The sequence below is a fragment of the Microtus oregoni genome, unplaced genomic scaffold (genome assembly GCF_018167655.1).
Source record: "Microtus oregoni isolate MIOR12 unplaced genomic scaffold, Mior012 000050F_009, whole genome shotgun sequence".
NCBI classification, from domain to species: domain Eukaryota; kingdom Metazoa; phylum Chordata; class Mammalia; order Rodentia; family Cricetidae; genus Microtus; species Microtus oregoni.
This window is the reverse complement of record NW_024543233.1, coordinates 306,538-327,799: the sequence shown is the minus strand read 5'-3', so window position 1 is coordinate 327,799 and position 21,262 is coordinate 306,538. Positions and strand designations below refer to the sequence as shown.

At 44.5% G+C, this 21,262-nt stretch overlaps 1 protein-coding gene across 4 annotated transcripts in view; it reads left to right on the top strand.

The window, feature by feature from the left end:
• The first annotated feature begins 376 nt into the window (after nucleotides 1-376).
• The window catches only part of LOC121436941 (TSC22 domain family protein 3), a 67,753-nt gene continuing 46,867 nt past the window's right edge, over nucleotides 377-21,262 (top strand). Inside the window, exons 1-2 of one of the 4 annotated variants that reach the window (XM_041636845.1) lie at nucleotides 377-490; nucleotides 2,041-2,472. In XM_041636845.1, coding sequence (XP_041492779.1) covers nucleotides 2,156-2,472 — 317 coding nt within the window. In that variant the 5' untranslated portion in view covers nucleotides 377-490; nucleotides 2,041-2,155. Of the gene's footprint in view, nucleotides 491-825; nucleotides 951-1,293; nucleotides 1,420-1,606; nucleotides 1,726-2,040; nucleotides 2,473-21,262 lie in introns of those variants that run through there. The other 3 variants (XM_041636847.1, XM_041636844.1, XM_041636848.1) reach the window with 3 other exon arrangements.

Genomic DNA, 21,262 nt, shown 5'->3' with positions numbered 1-21,262 from the left:
AGAGAACATAGTTCAGGTTTTGGGCAGAAGATGGCAGTATATACTGCTCGATTTCAAATGCCTAGGGTTAATGAATGAAGAGAATGAAGGGGGCGGGGGTGGGGGTGCGTTGTAAGGGAGTTGGACTGAATAGAAATTTGAGTTTTATACAAAAACTGAATAATGTGGATTTTTTAAAAAAAAATTCCCAAGAATCAATAATTGCTCAGTCTTTCACGATCAACATATTCTAAGTTCCCAGACACCCTAAAAGGCGTCCTGCTTGATCAGCTCGCGCGTCCCTGAAGCTCCCGTCCACAGCAGGGGCTTGAACCCAGGGCACCAGAGTGACCCCTATATGTGCCCTCTTGCTATACCTCCGCTCGAGGTTTATTCTCCCAGATCCCTCCGCCGCCATTACGGGACGCATCACTCCTCTCTGACTGTGCGTGCGGGCGGCTGTGCAGAAGTCTCTGCAAGAGCGAAGGCGACAGATCACCTGAAGCAGCAGGTAGGGGGACTCGGAAAAGCGGGAGAACAAGTTTGGGGGGTAAAAAAAACCAGGAAAGATGAGTGAGGAGAAAGAGGGAGTGCTGACATGGGGGGCGAAGAGGGGGGGAGACGGGGAAATATGAAGGAAATAAGAGGGGAGGGGGTCGAAGCAGGATCAGAGAAAAAGAGAGGGGCAGCCAGAAATAAGATGGGCGAAAAGAAATACGAGAAAGGGGAAGGGGAAACGGGGAGAGAAATGGAAGAAACGGGTAAAGAAACTTGGGGAGACGTTAAATGACAGACATAGCGGAAAGAGCGGGAGAAGAAACGGGCGAGTTGAGCGGCGGCGGCGGCGGCGGTGAGGGAGCAGGGGAGGCCCCGGGGAAGCCCGCGGCCGCCGCGACAGCGGGACCTAGGGGAGATGGCGTCGAGTGGGGCGCGGGCGACGGGACGGAGCACCGGAGGGGGTGCCGAGTGAGGTGAGACGGGCACCGAGAGCCCGGGCGTGTTTTTAAAGAGTTTGGAGTCGGGGCATTTGCTTAGGTACTCGTGCTGTTTTTCTGGAACTTTCCGGAGTTGCTCGCCGAGGAGGCCGGGGCTCTTAGCTCTCCCTCAGCACTTCTCCTCAGCCGAGCGGCGCGGCGCGGCAGCGGCCATTTAAAGGCCGTGTCACCTCAGGCCTTGAGCGCCTCTGGCCGTCCTGTCGGGGGAGCCCCGGGCAGCGGCGGGACGGGCACCATTGGCCCTCCCGGCGAGCGGGAGACCTGTGCGGCCGGGGCGGCTCGCTCCCCCCCCACCCCCCTTCTCTCCCTCTCTCGCGGGGGAGAGCGGCGCGCGCGCGCTCCTGGAGGTCTGGACGTTTAAGGCGCTGAGCTCCGAACCACCCAGCGCCAAGCGGCTGAGGCAACGTTGAAGCGGGCTCCTCCACAGGAGCGCGGGCGGGCGACGGTGCGAGCGACCGCGTGGGCGTTAAGGGGACGGGGGATGGGGGGCGACTCAGCGCGTCGTGGGGGAGGGGGTCGGTCCCCTCAGGCGACGGCGGCGGCCAACCCTTCTCCGCTTGCCCCTCGGGGCTCATTTACGTGCTGTCACGGCCCGGTGCGGACGCCCAGGCTCTGGCATCTCGCTCGCCCACTCGCTCTGGGCTCCTGACGCCGCCGCCGCTCGGTCAGCGAAGCCCGCGAGCCTGAGGCCGGAGGCTGGGAGGGCGCGCCGCGGCTCACCCGTTCTGCCCGCCCTTCCTGCCCGCGGCAGGTCCGCCTGGAGCCATGCTCGCACTTGGGAAACTTAGGACTGCGCCGGGGGGCCCGCCTGTGGCACCTCCGGGGCAGGAGGGTAGAGGTGGCGGCGGGGGGGGGGGGCGGGGTAGGGGGGTAAGGGGGGGGGGGGAGCGGCCCTGGCTTCCAGGGGAGGAGGAGGAGGAGGAGGAGGAAGTGAGCCCAAGGGATCCGCTGGGGAGCTGTTTGTCCAGCTGTTTCTCTTCGCACCCTGAGCGCTCCAGCCAGAAGGGGGCCCGCGCTGAAGGTGGCCTGGCTTTTTTTAGGCGCTAATTTCCAACTCTCCTCGCAGCTTGTCATTCCCAGGCACCCTGGAGTCCGAAAAGGCCAGCTCGGCGGGCGCGCACCTGCCAGCCGCCCCTGACCTCGCCGCCGCCGAGCAGGCAACCCCCAAGCCTGAGAAGAAGATGGCCCAGTCCAAGCTCGACTGCCGCTCACCTGTCGGTCTCGACTGCTGCAACTGCTGCCTGGACCTGGCCAACCGGAGCGATGCCCAGAGCGGCAGCCCCGGGGACAAGAACCCGGGCAGCCCCACCGTGAGCAACTTTCGGCAGCTGCAGGAGAAGCTGATCTTCGAGAACCTCAACGCCGACAAGCTCGACAGCATAATGCGGCAGGATTCCCTGGAGCCGGTGCTGCGGGACCCCTGCTACCTGATCAACGAGGGCATCTGCAACCGCAACATCGACCAGACCATGCTCTCCATTCTGCTCTTCTTCCACAGGTGGGTAGCCGGCCCGAACGCCTGGGAACACGATCCTGCTGACACCGGCCTCTGCTGGATCTTGGCCTCTGACCAGGAAGTTCCTGAGGGGCACTGGGTGGGTTGGGGGAGTAGGCGACCATAGCTGATCCTTTTGGCTAGCTTAGAGCCCCGCGGAGCTCAGGGAATTTTAGCAGGCGCAAGTGCATTTTGAACGGTGCCTGGAAAGGCTCGCAGATTCTAGGGCCCGGAAGATGGGGTGACACCATATGGGTTGGAAGTAGTTGTAGATGCCCCCTCTTGGAATTTCTGTAGTCCTTCAGACAATTCTGCCTTGAGGTTCTCTTGGAATTTGAGTTCCACCCTACTCAATGGAACTGAAACTGGGCGGCATTGACAGTGACGACAAGCGGAACATCATGAACAAATTAGGCTTCTGATGGGGGAAGACCAGGATGAGGGATGGGAAAAATAGAAACCCGTGAGAACTTTTGAGATTCGGGATGGGGAGTACTGGCCCACTCCGTAGGTTATAGCCTTCCATTTTGAATGCAAGTGAAAAGCAATCCCAGAAAAAGTGGTTTAGGATTATTACTTTAAGAACTTCAAGACACCTGTATGGCAGGAGGATGGATGAATCCACATCCATGTAGACGTGTTGTCTGAGTGTGTATCAGATTTTCTAGAAAGGCTGAAGGAAAGAATGGGAGAAGGGAAGAGATAAACACAATGGGAATGCCCAGGGCATCTGCTATCCCCAACAACAAGATACTTTGATATTAATAACTTAAGATTCAGATAATTTAGAGGTGGGAACTTCAGGAAACCCTTCTATAGGTGTAGTGTTCTTAGAGATATTGTGTGTTTATGTGTGCATGTGTGTCTGTGCACACTGGGGTGGATTTTATTGTTGCTCAATGACACAGGTTATGTAAGAGTGACATTCCCTGCTGGGGGAGACCTAGGTGGTAGTACAAGTTATGCTTCTATCTTTTTGTATGACCCTGAGCAAGTTCTCTTACCTTCCTGCTCTCTGTATGGCACTTTCTATCTTTGGGCAAATGGTGTGCCCAAAGTGATGAAATGCCCAAAGAAATGCTGAATACTCATGCATTACTTGCATGGCAGTAAAACTCAAATGCTACCAAATTAAAAGCTACCAAGAAATGCAGGAGGCACTCCTGTCGACCGCTAAGAATGTGTTTACCTCCTTTGTCCCAATACACATCCACTCTAGCCATAGTGGTTCCTAGTGGGGATAAGCAAGGCTGCTTGTCTTAATGTTGTTGTTATATCAAGTTGTTTCTCTGAGGCATTTTCAGTAATTTTCTTACTTATTTCACATTAGGCATCACATTCTTTCATGGTCTAAAATAAAGCCAAGCTATAGACAGAATAGATTTCAAGAAAATCTTCATTTCTCATGAAATACTACTACAAGTGTATTTAGCCCACAGACACTGAAATCCTGTAGAGCACAATGCTTAACTGGCTCGTCATGGTGGTAATGATCTGCTTGCTGGTATAGCTCAGTTAGAGAGTTGGGGAGAAACCTGGAGACAGCACTTGCATTTGCTTTGACTGGCAAAGCAAGGGCTCTTCTAGGTCTTTGGTGAAGTGAGAGGGTGATTTCTGTTTAGAAAAAAAAAGAGGCCTTAGGAGGGTCTGACCTGGGTGAGTGAAGTGTGAGGCTGACATTTGCAGAGATTTGCTGAGATTTGCAGAGTTTTTGTGTCACACCTCTGTAGTGTCCCGATTCCCTGGGTTTCTTGAAAGACCTCCTTTGTCACCCACTAACAACAGTTTTTGGTACTTAGTTCTTGGCAAAACCTGAAAATGCTACTGAAGAGGAATATTAAAGGCACTGTATAAGAGAAAAGAACAAAGTAGGGGGATATGCACCTGACCACAATGCCTTCTGGCACCAGAGCAACTCAGTCAGTGTTCTATGCTGCTATCTCAGAAAAAGCCAGAAGGCTACCAGGCTTTTTTGAAGCTCAGTAGTGAGTGACAGAATCCTTTGGTAAGAACCTAATAATTATGACAGGATAAATCACTCTCTTTCCTTAATGACTGGTATTGGAGATCCAGATCCTAGATTCAGTCGAGGCTTTGCACAGAATGGCATGTTCTTTGCAAACTAGAAGAACATTGTTGCTGGTTATGGGTCTTCTCCAATGTCTAGGCTGAACAGTCTTCTATATGAATATTTCCTTTCTTGATTTATTTGATTCCCTGGGTTTCTACCTGTATAATCCAGCCACAATTTTTACTCCTGTTCCAGTTCACAATAAGACATTTCAGATCTCTGTTTGAGTGTGTTTTCTACTATCATTTTTCAAGGCAACAACTCCTACCGGAGATTCTGCCTCTTACCTTGTAGCCTCTTCTGCTATTTCAAGGCCTCCAACATTCTTCGGAAGAAGACTTGGCACATTCTTGATTTATATCTGGTTCATTGGTATTGGTCTGTCCTAGTTCCCAGTTTAGGACTGGATTTTCTTGGAACAAAGAGTGTAAGCAATTTGAGGGTAGGGCTGCGTTTTACTTGCTTGGTTTCTCCTTATGCAGCCAGTATTCATTAAAGGTGTTTTTGTTTTGTTCTGTTCTGGTGATTATGAATAACTACTTAATTGTTGGTGTACTCTGAGGTAAAGATTTCACAACTTTAACCTTTTTAAAAGAAGGTTTTTAAAATTTTTATTGATGATGTGTTTGTGTGTGTGTGCAGGTACCCATGGAAGCCAAAAGAGAGTATCAGAACCCCTGAAGCTGGAGTTACAGGTGGTTGTGAACTATCTGATGTGTGTGTTAGGAACCAAACTCATTTCCTCTGCAAGAGCACCAAGCACTCTGAACCATCTCTCCAGCCCCAAAACTAATCTTGTGCTAGAAAATCCTTATTAGTGTTTAAATGTGGATTTTTCTTTTTTAGTTTTAATCACATGTGGTAGCTAATAGTTTGGTAGAAGTTCTGATGGAGTATTTGTACTTACAGAAATCAGTTAGGATGTGTATGCAGCCTTTTAGTATATAAATGGTACCTCTAGACTATTAGGGAAAAGAAATGTATTTTAAACACCACCCCTTAAATCTTTTGTAATATAATTAATAACTAGAAAGGATTAATAGCTAACAATTATTGTTCATTTATAATACATACCAAGAATAACATCTGCATAATCTCATTTAGTATTTATACCAACCCAACAAAACTGATATTATTAGCACCGATTTTCACTTTTATAAGAAGGAAACTGATGCTTGGAAATTTTAAGTTGCCCTGTCTCACAGTGAAGAGCAATACCAAAACTCCAACTGATATCATGGATTCTGGAGTCTACTGAATGTCTAAAAAACCTAACTAACTAGCTAACTAACACTAAAGAGGTGCTTACAACACTTAAATTGTTTCTATGAAGCAAAGAAAAAATGTTATTCCAGAAATTTTCTAAGTGATCAAAATGTCCAACTATTCTACCCCTACATGGGACACAGGACTCTGATGATCAAACTTGGACAGCCTCAGGGAAAGTGTGATGGTTGGTCACTATTATTAGACTTCATTTTATCGTTTGTCTATGCTTCTGAATACTAGAAAGTTTAGGAGAAAAACAGTGTACACTGGACAACTAGCTGAATTTTCCAGTTTATATGCAGTATTTAAAACAAACAGACAGACAGACATAAACCTTCTTAAATGAAAATTTTGAATGAATTTAATTACCAAGCTTGCAAGGTGTAGCTAATCACATGGTAACTGGGAATATTCTGCTCTATGGTTGCTGTTTTTATAACCACAGATTTATTTCTAAAATTTTTTTTTTGGTTTTTTGAGACAGGGTTTCTCTGTAGCTTTGGTGCCTGTCCCGGAACTAGCTCTCATAGACCAGGCTGGCCTTGAACTCACAGAGATCTGCCTGCCTCTGCCTCCCGAGTGCTGGGATTAAAGGTGTGTGCCACTACCACCCGGCTAAGATTTTTTTTTTTTTGACATAGAGTCTCACACTACAGCCCAAGATGGCTTGGAACTCATAATGATCTTGGCTGTCCTGGAACTCAGCATAGCCCAGGTTTGTCTTGAACTCAATACAGTCCTTCTGACTATGCCTCTCAAGTGCTGGGATTATAGGTATGAGCCACCACACCCGTCCAAAATCAACCATATATTGCCCTTGGTCCCAGAGCATACCTGCTCAGTGTCATCCCAAATACCTAAATCTTAATTCCCTTCAGCTCCAAAATTTTTAGAATTCTATCTAAATAATATATATATTATATAGAATATCTTATATTCTATAAGCTGACCTGCTACCAACGGGTTCTAATACACAAATCTCAGGAAATAATATTAAATATTTCTGATTGCTTGATGTATGCTAATTCATTTAATATTCTTTGTTGAGCTGTTTGTTAGGTACTAGCATGGAGGAAGAGTTAGATATAGACATCAGTTTTTTTTTTCAAGAAATATTTTGCCGGGCGGTGGTGGCGCACTCCTGTAATCCCAGCACTCGGGAGGCAGAGGCAGGCGGATCTCTGTGAGTTCGAGACCAGCCTGGTCTACAGAGCTAGTTCCAGGACAGGCTCCAAAACCACAGAGAAACCTTGTCTCGAAAAAACCAAAAAAAAAAAAAAAAAAAAGAAATATTTCATACTATTTAAGATTCAAGTCTGTCTTTGAATCTGAACCATCTGTAACTCCTCTCCTATAGCATCAGTGGTATTTAGACCACACCGTGAGAAACCCTGAACTAGAGATTGCAACCCTTTGTCAATTAATTTACCATTTGATTTCAAGGACGGGATTCTTTGTCACAGAGAGGTTTTGAGTTTCTATGTGGTTAAGCCTGTCATTCTTTGCTTTTGTGATTTTTGCTTTTGGTATCAGGCTTCAAAAGTCCTTCCTTGGCCTAAAGTAATTTAACATAACTATTTCCCAAGTGTCTAGTAGTCTGACACAAAATAGGCACTCTAGGATTAAGGGACATCCTCCATTAAAAACACAAATGCATTTGCAAACTTAACATTAAGGGTTTGGATACCTTATGAGAACCCTACCATATAAGAAATTGTCATTTTGCCAAGGCACAGATGTGAATTGCATGTACTGGCAGGCTGGTACATGGAAGCCAGTCCATATGCTAATGAGAAAGCTCAGTGCCCTACTACCACCATTACATGAGTATCTCTGTGCCATATATATTGTGTTCATACACATATATTTTATGTGTTTAGTGCTCCAATATTTGCAATGTAAATTTTGCCATTTTCACCACTTTACTCACTAAGTAGTAACATACTCAGTCTCTCCTCTCCCCCATCCCTAATAACCTGCCACTTTCTGTTTCTATAGATTTGCTTGTTTTTGTTATTCCATATAAGTGGAAGTGTGCAGTTTATGATCCTTTGTGTATGGCTTCTTTCACTCTCATGATGTTTTCAAGATTTATCCACATTGTAACATGTAACAGTACTTCACTTCTTTTCATGACTGAATAATATTCCATTTTATTGCTATAACACATTTTGTTTATGCATTCATCTGTCAACAGACATGGATTGTTTCTACTTTGTGTGACCATTATGAGGAATTCTGCTATTAATACTATACAAGTACATGCTACAGTAGCTGGTATTTGGGGTATTTGCAGTTGTTTGGGATATATACCTGAGAATGTCATTGTTCACTGATTTTCATCAAAAATTTTGACCATGTATTCATAGTCATTACCTGTCATTTACTTCTTTGCATCATCTCTGAGAAAAGGGTGACAGCTCATAAGAAGTAGATTTTAATGTGAATGAGATGTAGAAAAGTCAAGTTTAGAAAATAGAAGTGGATAGGGGGTACAGGATTCATGGAAGGCCAGGCTGGGTGGGCTGTTAGTGTGGGGCACTGAGAAACAAGAGAGCACAAGAAGTCTGCCTACAAGGTTCAGCTCTTAAAGAGGGTCAGAATGAGGCATTAATTTTATCTTCTTGTCAGTTTAGCCCAGAGAGCACCTATGTGAGTCCATACCTTAGGAAATAACTCTTTCCAGGGTGACCTTATTTTCCCTCTCTAAGTGATGTTAACACCCTTGCTTATATTTGTACTTCCAGATAAACTGACAGGCTCTCAATTCCAGGTAGTGTTGGATTCTTTCCAGACTCACTCCTGAAGGCCAAGACATCTAGATAAATGGAGAGAGATTTGTCTGGCCAAGGTTTCTGGGGTCTCTGGGCCCCCTTAATGATGAAGCACCACAGAATACTAGCCCCCAACCATTTCTTGAGAGGAATGATGTTGGCTGTGTCTGTACATGATGGTAGCCACTGCACTGTGTTTGCTCATCATTAGCCTGCTCCTACCTGAACTTTCTCCTCTTATATAAGGCATCCCTCAAGATAACTGCAAAGCTGTAATCTGCCATGGCTGACTGAGTTTACATAACAAATTGGTTGGTGTCATGCAATAGTCTTTTGAGCCCTTGAGAAACCAGTGTGCTGAAAGAGGCCAAAGCTTGGGCTCATTTGTAGGGGTACTTTGTGTGCTCAGTGTACTCAAGGGAGAGCATTCCATGACCACAAGGGTCAGAAAGATGAAATTTCCTTTTCAGATGAAGAGAGTAATGATGACTCAGGACATACTGTGCTGTCCCAATGCCTGCAATAATGGGGCAAGGGTAAGGGATTCATTTTATGCCAGAACTTTGGCAGACAAGGCCATCCATGGAATTGCCTAGGTTAGTGGGGGCCCTCTGTAGGACTAAAGGAGAAACCCCACTTTTAGCAAACTTCACCCAATGAGGGGTCAGCCAGGGAAAAAATGGCTTCTGGAAGTTACTGTCTTCCATGCTGAAATCCAGCTTAATCGAGGAGTTGGGATAGAGATAAACTAGGAGCAGAAAGCAAGCTTTTTCAAATGCTGTGCTAGGAAGAAGATGATTTTATCAGCAAGCAAGGTAAGTTTATTTGTACCTTCTGGCTAGGAATCTTCCCCAAAGTAGCTACTGAACTTTTAGAAACATTGTAAGAGGTGTAAGGTCCCAACCAATGCAAGAGACGGAATGAGAAGGTTCCCAATGTGCAGACACTAGTCCAAGAGAAAACAAAGACTGCAGGCTGGTTCAGTCAGTGATGACCAAAGCATGTTATTGCCTTCCTTTCTTGAGAGTAACATTTCTTAGATAGACCAAGCCTGAAATCAGTCCCCTGCCTATGGACGTATCACAGTGACCTTCTCAAAGGAAGAATTTACTCACAAAATAGCCTTGAGTATTCAACCTACTTTCTTGTAAGCAGCTGCTTACAATGCAGGGGTCTGATAAGGATTCCTACTTCTCTGAGCTGTGTACTTCTCTGAGTTGTGTCCACCAAAAATTGGCTCCAACTATCCCCAAGGAAAACAGTGAGAAGTGAGAGGAGAGAAGTGGATCCAGTGGCTGCATTCTAGCTAGCCCCTTTACACCTCTCCTACACTACTGTTTAGCCTCACTTTCCAAACTAGGCTGGGCCTGTGCCAGCCTCAGGGCCCTGACTCATATCTCATGCAGTGCCTTATGTAATAGTGCCAGGTTACTGAGCCATCAAGCTTCTGCTTGCTCAGTGGTGGGCTTCCCTCAAGGCCAGGCACTCAGAAGCCTGCTTCAGGTTTAAATGAAGCTCATACTTTCCAAGGAAAAGCTTGCTATTCCCTATGTGAGGCAAACAGTTGTCTCAGAAGTAAATGCCAGACTTCAAGGTGTGAGTCGCTTTAGTCCTACACTTAGAAGTAGATGTAAGCAGACAGGCAAGCTGGAAGGATTTAGTGTGACTGAAGTCATTTGCAGGGGTACCGCTACTTTTTCCCAATAGTGCACTACTAAAGGAATGATGTGTGAAGGGGCTTCAGAACAGGTCTCAGAAATTCCCTTTCCTTTTTATCTGATTATCAGGTCAGGAACATTTCTGGATCCCTAATTTGATAGACATTTGGCAGAAATGTGTACCTGAAGCTAGAAGAACCATGTAAAGAAATGCACTTCACGTGTCAGTTCCCAGTCCATTTCCCATGAAGTCTCATAGTTCTCAGGTCTCCCTAAATTCACCATGATTTTTAACTTGGTTCATCTTGTTTTGTTTGGGGGGGTTTTCTTTTTTGCCTATTTAGAAAATTACATTACCAGCTTAGTACAACTGAGCTCTAGTAAAATTAGGGTTGCTAGATTCTGACATTCTTCTCTAATAAACAACTCAATATACAATACACATATCCCTATCAATCTAATATTCTGTTGACTCCAAGTTTGTGACTAAGTCAGTAGCTCTTCTCCTCCCTTGTGTTTGCCCCAGCCTGTTCCACTATGTTGCCACCAGGTAAGTGGCTTGCAGGCTGAGGTTAACTGAGGAGACTGACTGCTCTCTAGTCCAAGAAAAAGAGAGAAAAGCAGGGAAACAAGTTTTTAAAAAGTGACTTGAAAATTACTAACAGGCATAATCTGCATCCAGAGATCGTACTCATGAATTCTTGAACAAGTCCATGGCCATTATCTCAGGACTCAAGAGATCTGGGCATTCCAAGTTATGAAGACACATTACAGCTAGAATCAAGGAAAACTGTAAACCCTTACCACGATATTTGCACTTGTCACTCCTCCCTTTCCCCTGCTTCGTAGTAGTAGAGGAAAAAGGAAAGGGATGAAAAAGAAAAAGGGTAGCATAAGAACTACTCAGTTTTAAGAGTACTTAATCTGCCTACTCTGGTGCACAGAGAAATGAATAATGGCAGCATCTCATTCAACCTTATAATGAGCCACCAAACACTTCAATTAATCAATCCATCATTTATTGACCAAAGGTCTGATACTTACTGAGCTCTGACTGTGGATTTATTGAATGCCTACCTTTCCTGCAAGGCCCTGTAAAGGACACAGGGCTATCAGACACCAAGGCCAGTGTCTGAAAAGTTGAAGGTGTGGCCCTGGGGAGTAGAGCAGTTGCCACCAAGGACTGGGGACAAAGAAGTGTTGCAGGCTGCGAGCTTTTTAAAAACTGAGTTGAGGTTATGCTCCTTGAGAGAAAGGTCTTACGCTTAGTGGAGCTTGGCTTGTGCCAAAGCAAACTAGGAAGGGAGTCTCTTTATGGCGGCAGCTTCCAGCAGAGCCTTAACGAATGGGTTGGCTTTGGCATGTGTTTAGTAGCTGGCTGGCTGGCTGCAAGACTTTCTGGTTGGGAGAGGAGAGGAGAAGCTTGCCAGCCCCACAGGGATCCTGGTAGGAAGGGGATGGCCTGGAGTGAGAACACTTTTTATTCTTCCTGGGCTGGAACCCAGAGTTACCAAGCTTTAGGAGCAGGAGAGAAAGGCTTACTTTAGCACTGTCCCTCACTGTTCCTTTTTGACTCAGAACAAGCTGGACTCTGATATCCTTTACTCGGGACTTTGGACTATCCCTCCATAGAGGGAGGCATCTAGAAAATGGGAGCAGGAAGATAGCTCTGTCTTATGACTGACTACTGGAACCAAGAAGGTTGAACGTAGGTATACAGTACAGGGTAAGCCCCTGAAGAACCTGAGGTGTAGCTTCATATCTAGATCTTAGCTTCTATCTCTACAAGGACCCTTTAGAAGAAATAAAAGCAGAAGCAGAGTAGTATCAGGGTGCTACAGTGTGTGTGTGTGTGTGTGTGTGTGTGTGTGTGTGTGTGTGTGTGTGTGTGTGTAAAATTTGCTCATATCTTTCTTGGAAATGATGCCCTCTAGGGTGTCATTTTAGGCTTGTTTACACCACAGAAAACTCTTTCTTAGCCGGGTGGTGGTGGTGGCGCACACCTTTAATACCAGTACTCAGGAGGCAGAGGCAGGTGGATCTCTGTGAGTTCGAGGCCAGCCTGGTCTACAAGAGCTAGTTCCAGGACAGGCTCCAAAGCTACAGAGAAACCCTGTCTCGAAAAACCAAAAGAAAAAAAAAAACAAAACCTCTTTCTTAGATGCTCTCTAAATGAAGGCCTTTAGGTAGGATTGAGAAAGGTGGGAAGCCTCAAGTTGGCAGGAAGGGAAAGGAAGCTAGAGTAGCAAAAGAACCAGCCTCAGGTCAACTGATCAAGGAAGGTTTTGCTCAAGGTCAGTATTCCATCTTTATTTTCTAGTGCTCTCTACCCCAGTCAATGTCCTGGACACCTGTGCCCACCATCCTTTCTTACAAGTGGTCTGAAGAATTCACACTTAAGTTCATGAACTGATTCACTCAACAAGAAACGTTCAGTACACATTTTTCATATTCTAGGTTCAATGTCACTGAGGGTACAATGAGAAATGCACAAAAGGCATGCATAATCTTATCTCAGAGAGTCAGGCAGAAACCAGATGGTGATGGTAATGAATATATGAATTCTGAACTACCAAGAGAGAATATAGCAAAGAGACTTCCTAAGGAATGGCAAGTGTGCTAAAGAAATGAATATTCAGTATTGAAATTCTAATTATCAGCTGGGCGGTGGTGAGACACACCTTTAATCCCAACAGTCTGGAGGCAGAGGCAGGCAGATCTCTGTGAGTTCAAGGCCAGCCTGGTCTACAGAGCAAGTTCCCAGGACAGGCTTCAAAACTACACAGAGAAACCCTGTCTCAAAAAAGCAAAAACAAAAAACAAAAAACAAAAAACAAAAAAAATTCTAATTATCAGACACAGGTCAAAGGAAGACATGTCCAGAAAAAAAAAAAAAGGATTTCTGGGAACCCTTCAAGTAATACCATGAAGATAGTTTTCACACCCCTAGACATATGTCTAGGCCATGAGTAGAGAGCAGGTCCAAAGCAGAAGGAATAACAACATTCTGACAAGTGGAAGAGATAAGTTTGAAGCCTGTGAGGCAACTAGCATTTAATGTCATCCTTTGCTAGAAATAGTCCCTGACAGTATGGAAATGTGTAAAGGCTAGTCCTGGGGACCATGATAAAGTGGGTATAGCCTGTTGGGAGGAAAATTTGGTTTTGTAAATTATTTACTGAACGGCAGCAACAGAAACAAACCAAAAAAAAAGACAAAAACACAATTGAGGGGATGCTTTTTGTTTTTCTCCTTTGAGATCCTTCTTCTGAACTATGTATGAATGATTCTTATTTTAAGACACAACTGGGCACAGCACTGCAGGTCTAAACTCCTTTCTAGGGCCCATGGTAATGTCAGATATTTGTCTAGTCTGAAAAAGATAACCTGGATATAGAAGAGAAGAGTACTACACCACTGAGGTGGGCACGGAAATTGGTCAAAGGTCCCCTCGTAGCTTTCCTTTGAGAGACATGACTTCATCACAAGGAAAAAGCAGGTGACAGTTGAAAGCTAAATGGGATCAAAGTAAAATTGAATTGTGAAGGGTCAGGATTGGGCTATAAGACTTTCAGAGCCAACAAGAGGTAAACCTAGGACTGGAGGTACCTGATTATCAAAACTAAGGAACTAAGATTGCTCGTTTAAAGAGGAATTTAAGTGTGAGAAAGTGGTAATCAAGAGACAGAAGGTTTTCAAATAAAAGAAAAGTGACAGCTTAGCTATATTGACTAGCTGTTTCCCAACCACATTAGGGACAGAATAAGAGAAAACATGCCTACATTATAGCATGAATAACTGAGATTAGATAGCAAAGATAACTTCCTGACTATAGGCATCCAAAGAAGCTAGACAGAATTACCAAAAAATATTATTTATAACTTTAAGGTATGGGACAGGTGTAATACTATCAATAGCTGGATAAAAGAGCGAGAATGTTGATTTAATAAAGGCCATGGCAGAAGGGGATAGACAGTTGGGGAAAGCAAATAGGTAAGGAACAAGAACATATAAAAAAATGAAAGCACGTGATGCAAGATAAAAATGTGTGACAATTTTATAATAAGAATGCTATTGTGGGGCTGGAGTGATGGTTTGGCCATTAAACACTTGTACTACTGCCTGGGGTGGTGCCGCACTCACTCAGCAGGCAGAGGCAGGTGATCTCTGTGAGTTCGAGGCCAGCCTGGTCTACAAGAGCTAGTTCCAGGACAGACTCCAAAGCTACAGAGAAACCCTGTCTCAAAACAACAACAACAAAACGTTTGTCCTGCTTTTGTTCTCACTCAATTCAGTTCCCAGAACCATGTCCCATGTTGGACAGCTTACAATGTCCTGTATCTCCAGTTTCAGGGGGATATGACACCTCAGCACTCACACACATAATTAAAAGTAGTAAAAATAAATCTTTGAAAGAGTATCAATTAAATTTCCATTAGAGGCGAATCATTACAGCTAGCATATGTTCTTGTATGACAGAGTGGTGTGTGGAAATGAACTGTATGAGGAACTGTTAAGACTCCTTCCAGAATCCTCCAACTTTCTTGTCTCTTAGCTAAATTAGTATCAGTGGGGTGCTCTCATCCCTTACACTTAATGGTTTGGGAGTTCACTCTATTCTGGAGACAGTGGAATAAGATTGCCTATCCCAGGTGCTTATGGAAAGAACGACTTTGTCCTCATGCACATGACAAAGATTAGATGCAGAAGACAGAGCAAACCATGACAGATTTCCTGCCCCAGGAAGCTTACAATTTAGTAGTATTGACAGATATGTAATAATAATTACACAAATGAAAATATTGATTCATTTATCACAGAAAAGGACCAGGAAAGCTGGTGAGCATAGCATAAGAGGGGCTTCACTTGGGATTAGAGAGTCTGCAAAAGAAAATCCCTTCTTAAGACCTTAGGAATTGCCAGTGACCCACAGTGAATATATCTTGCCCACAATCAGTACCAAGAAAATTTAAAAAATGAACCTAATCACCATTAATGCCCTCAAAAGTGGATGTTGAATCTCTTGCAACTCACTGAAGTCTTGTCAAACAAAAGCAAACCACCCCAAGTAAATTTTCTCACTCCCGAGATCACATAGCCTTGATTAAGAGAGAGTGATTCTCTATGTGTCACAGTGGCCTATCAATTAAAAAAATCTGTGTCTTGAAGACTTTGAAGAGTTCATTGCCTGCCAGATGAACAGGATGGAGGTCAATGAAGTGAATAAAGGACTAATATGAGAAAGTTTTACCAAAGAGCTGCTCATGGTGGCACATGCCTATAATCCCAACACTTGGGAGGTGGAGACCTGAAGATCAGGAGTTCAAGGTCATGCTCCTCTACCTGTGTAGCAAATTCAAGGCCTGCTTGGATTATGTGACTGTCTCAAAAAAAAAAAAAAGGAAAGGAAATTTATTTGAAACTACCCTCCAGTACACACACTAGAAATAGTCACATCTCCAAAAATGCCCTCATTTTACTCTTTAAATGTGAAAAGTTTTGCTAAGATTACCTTGTTTGGGCTACAGGTTAGGTTCAGTGCTGAAGAACAAGTAGCTTGGTTCTGGGAATCTAAGGTTACAGAGAGATAGTACCCCATTTCACTGTTCCTTTATCTCCTTTCTTGGGAAACTAATTGGTTCTGGCCCTTCTGAGAAATTGGTAGACTACTCAACCTTCAAAAGTGGACTACCAAGTGGCTCAGAGGTCATCAGGCATTGTGTATTCATAAGACAGGGGCTTCCCATTCAATGGACAATCATCTAACATACTGTGAGTTTGTCAGTTTTTCCAGCAAACCTTGGTGTCATCATTTAGATTAGTGACAATACGATTAGAAAAATTGAGAGGGCACTCCTAGAAGGCATCTGTATTCCAGTATTCTTTATTAGTATTAGAGACATTTTATGTGGTACAAAAACAAAACATCTGTCTATCCTTGCCTCCTGTTCTCCCTAAACCCCTCTCTGCCCGAATCCTCCCCATCTGCTGTCAGTCACAAACCTTCTCCTGCCCAAAACCACAACTGAAATCCAATCCAGTAAGCTTTCCCTGTAACAAGGCTAGCTCTCTGTGCCTTCATTCACCTTTAGGTATAAAGAACTAAGAATACTTCTGGTTTCCCTCCTGCTGGTGGTAGTGTGGGGTTGGGGGTGGGTGAGCCATGGCTTTGACATTTAAAGCAGAAATTTAAACATACATAAGCACAGGGCTGCCTTCCTACCATTACTTAGCCAATTCGTCAAGTTCAGAGCACTGTGGGGCTTGGGATGGCATCTTTGAGACCCATATTTCCTTCCCAAGATTGACTATTATCTGCTGTACCTTGAACAGAACATAGAGGCTTAGAATTGTAAATACTTTCTCAATAATCTGGTCTGAACCTTCCCAACACCAAGGAGAAAACTGAGGCCCCAAGTGGGGTGGGGTGGGTACCCGCCCTGGGTACCCGCCCCAAACTGAACAGCCAATTAGTGAACAGCTGGATAAAGAAATCATGTCTCCTGATTCTCTGATCCAATGATCTTCCAACTTTTCATCTCTAGATGGCTGTACACACACCATCCCAGTAGGTACACAACATCTCCATGCCAGGAGACCAGCTTTAGGACCACCAAATGCCAAAAACGTGTTTTTAAAATTTGATTTTATTTAATGGAATTGACCAGTGGTTTGGGTGTTAGGGAGCCCCAGCCCTAGAATCCTACTTCTCTTCAGACTGGGGCTGCATGCCACAGCCACAGTCATGCAAAGGAGACAGAAAAGCTTGCTGTTCGGGTTGGAAAAGAAATCAGTTGCTGAAACATTGGTCTTTTTGAAAGTTCCAACCACAGGGGCTGGCTGGCAGAACCTCTGTCTGGGTTTCCCGGGAGGATCCGGCCCTCCCCTTTAGTCTGGGAGTTAGTTTAGGAAGCTGGCCCGTCCTCCGCAGAAGATCCTGAGGGCAGCACTTGCCTCAGGAGCTCCAATCTTCCCTCAGAGCCCAAGAGCCCCCAGAGGCATTCAGGACTCAGGGCAGGGAGCATCTTTCAGCTGGCCTCCGCTGCAGAACCAGCCTAGGCTGGCCCTGAGGCTCCTTGGGCACTTTTACTTTGGAGTCTGTGAAAGAGTTTCCAATTGCTCCCGCCCTAGCCAGGAAACTACAGGGAAAGAGAGAGAGGGGAGAAAGAACAAGAGGAGACACAGAAAAAACAACTCTAACCAGGCAACCAAAGTTTCCCTGTGCAACTGGGAAATGAAGGTGGAAAGGCTGGAGGAACCCCAGCTCATGGAGGAGCCCCAGCTCGGGGAGGACCCAGAGCCTGGGGAGGAGGCACAGTTCCTGGATGAGTTACAGCTCGATGTGGTAGAGAGTGGGTCAGATTTGGATCCAGAAGATCTGGGTTCGAGTCCAGACTTTGCCACCAATCTGATGCTTGAGCTTGAGTAAGTAACTCCCTGCCCTTATATGGGCTGCTTTCCCTCATTATACAATGGGGGAGGGAGAGATAAGATGGTCTCTAGGGTCTCTTCCAGTCCAGACATTTGGGAAGAATATGTCTGTAAATTTGTCTATGTGTAGGTTGGATTGCAAAAAAAGTTGAATCAGTTGTTGCATACCTTAATGTCAGAATGATGTTTAAGGGGCACAAGAGATTCACATGAGTAAGATGAATAAAAAAGGTGGTGAATGAGGGAGTTATGACCCCCAAAATAAGGCTTACCATAATGTCAGCTTTGATTTAAAAAAAAAACAACAATAAAGAGATTAGGCTTGGAGCAAACGTATAAGTAATGGGAAAAAGGGCATTTGGGGTCTTGTTGATGTATAGTTGCTAATACATCCCTCAACCAAATGTCTCCCCATGGCATCATCCATCCTATAATGCAGATATTGAACCCAAATTGTGTTTATTATGTTTTTCATATGTAGCTTTGGAGGAATTCTCAATTGAACAGAAGGGAGGTAACATCAGTTATCTGTTCACATTCAGAATTCCTAGCAAACCATAACTCCCACTAGACTTACTGCTGCATGACTTAAAGCAGACCCTTTAGCAAATCTGAAGATATAGATACATAGATAGATAAATAGATAGATAGATAGATAGATAGATAGATAGATAGATAGATAGTTCCCCCATTCATAATATGTAGATGAGCTGCCAAACCCTTATCTACTTTATGTGTGCTAGTGTTTGGGACATGGTACTATGTTCAGATTCATTCAATACTGACCATCCTTTCATGGGTTATATGGTAAGTGTCTACAGACCATAGTAGGAGACATTCATCTAGCAACCAAAGAGCTCCTCATCATGACAGGCATGATACCTTGAAGTTTCTCATGTGGCAAATTATTTACATTGTCATCTGCTGTCCTATGCCTATCACCGTCTGTACTGCCGGGGGAAACTGCAGTGGAGACAATGAGTAGAAAGGGAGCCTCCCTCAACTTGCACAGATACTTGCCCACATCCCTAGAACCATTAATCACGCATTCTTTGCCCTCACCTTCACCTTTACACTTGCCCATAATTCTGTCTGTCTCAACTGAATTCATTTCTTCAATTATTTCTTGGCTGATTTCTGGCAACTTGAATTAATCTTAATAGATTTCTAAGATTGAAAAGATCTTCTTATTTTCACAGAACAAAGTTTTTTTAAAAAAATAATTGAAAAATGTAAAATCCTTTCTGACAATTTAGGGACTGTAAGAAGGAGTGGAAAAGAAAGGGAAGAGATTTTTTTTGTTTGTTTGTTTGTTGTTTTTCGAGACAGGGTTTCTCTGTGGCTTTGGAGCCTGTCCTGGAACTAGCTCTTATAGACCAGGCTGGTCTCGAACTCACAGAGATCTGCCTGCCTCTGCCTCCCGAGTACTGGGATTAAAGGCGTGCGCCACCATCGCCTGGCCAAGGGAAGAGATTTTACTGAGGAGAGGAGAAATGACTGTAAGGGAGAGAAAGAGGGTAAAGAAAATTGGAACCAAATAGAGGAGGTAAATTATATTATCACTTTCCCTAAGGAAAGATTATACTTATAAAGTCACAAATAAGAATCTACATGTGTCTTTAATGTTTGTAGGATTTTGGTCGTCAATTTGACTGTTTTTCTTTGCCAAAAGAATTTCACACGCCTTCCATGGTTGGAGAAACCACAAGGGTGGTACATTTAGGCAGCTCTGGGAGGTAGGGAACCAGGTGGCCAGAGCTCCCAGCCTCCCATGGAGCAGCTCTTCTTCTCTAAGGACCTTGCATCTAGAGACCTTGAAAGATTTGAGCTTAGAGTAGGGAGTAGGCAAGGGATGGAGGGTGATTATTGTTTAGCAACCACAAAGAGGTTTGTAAACCACTGAAGGACCTTAACTCTGCAACCAAACAAGAATTTCTTACAAATAAATTATCCATAAGAGGTGGAGACACTGCCTGGACTTAGGCAACTAGCACAAGCACAAGCCATTTCTCTTGCTGATCAAACCTGCTTGTTAGACTGCCTATCTGTTTAATACAAATCAAATCAGCAGAAACAGAACAGTTTGACCTTCCAGTAGCATTCCTGCTGCAGGCCTCCTTTGTTTCTTTACCACCCGGGTAGCAGGCTAGTGGCCAGAGGTGTTTTTGGCTGCAGTGTTCAACTAGGGGCATCTTGTGCTTCATGGGATCTCTATAAGCCCAAGATATGGCTCATGGGTGGGCAGGCTAGCCACTGATGTGGGCTTGGGGCGCTCCAGCCCACACAGCCCCTGGGGCCAAGGTGGAGGAAGTCCACTCCACAGAGTGTACTGGTTTAGTTAAGTGAAGTCTAGTGTGGCATTCTGTGCAGGGGAAATAGCTCGAGGGAAGGAACACTTGACCAGGAATAAGGGCCCTGTGTTCTGTAGCAAACTCCAGCTTTGGCCGAGGCTGTCACCTGAAAGGAGAAAAATAATAACTGGCTCTGAGAGGAAGGAGGGAGGGAGCCAGGCTCAGGATGGTATCCTGGCCATTTGGGGCAGTCGAAAGCCCCACCAGCTTTACATTTGGAGAAAGAAATAAAGCAGTGCTTGTTGGCTATGGGAACCATCTGTGAGCATGATACAGAAAGCACTGTTTCTCCACGTGTGGCAAACATACACTGGTGGTGTGCAAGATGATTTTAGGTGGTATAAGGACTAACTTTGTTTTTTTTATATTTTTATAGCTATTTATTGATTTAACATGTATTAGGGGTAAATCGGCTAGCACATACACTCTGATTTCAGAACTATTTCTAAGGGTGAGACATTTTTAAAAGGCTAATCTGCTTAAAGTTAATTTTGAGAAAATTTCTTGACAGTAGACAATTAAGTCAAGGACATGGAACTACCACACTATGTCTTTAACAGACACATGGCAAGAAAATCCAGGGGAAAACAGGATTCATACAGTAAGGCCTGAGGTTTTCTTTTTCATGTGAACCTGGCTGGAAATCATCCTCTGAAAACCTTATTCCAAACACAAGATCAACCTGCTATTTTTATATCTTTGGTGTCCTTCTCTGCCCCATGACACTCAGCACTCCTGATTAGCAGTAGGTCTTTCACTCCTAGTGAGCACTGTCTTGACCACACTTTGGTAAACATCGACTAATAAGTGTTAGAGAACTTGTGGGGCTGTCCCCATCTGCCTCCACTGGTTTCCTCTCAGCACTGTCCATTGCTTCATTGCTTCATTCAAATCTAAGGTAGGTATCTCCCAGGAAACAAGGCGAGAGATTAGTCTTTCTTTGAATGTTCAAAACGAGAGGAGGGCAGGAACTGTCACTGAGATAATTTTGCATGGATTTGTACTGATCTTTAGACAGATTAGAAAAAGATTTTGTGAGAAATGTGTATAAAATCAAACTGAACAAGAGACTTCTCACTTCTGCTGGGATGCTATAATGGACTGTGTACATAAGTTTAGTTCTCTTCCTCCTTCCATTAACCTGAGACAGATAGCATGATGCTTACAGAACCTGATGTTTAATCCTACTTTCTCCCAGAGTCCTGCCTGGCAGATTATGAGGGTGAGCCCTGAGCAGAA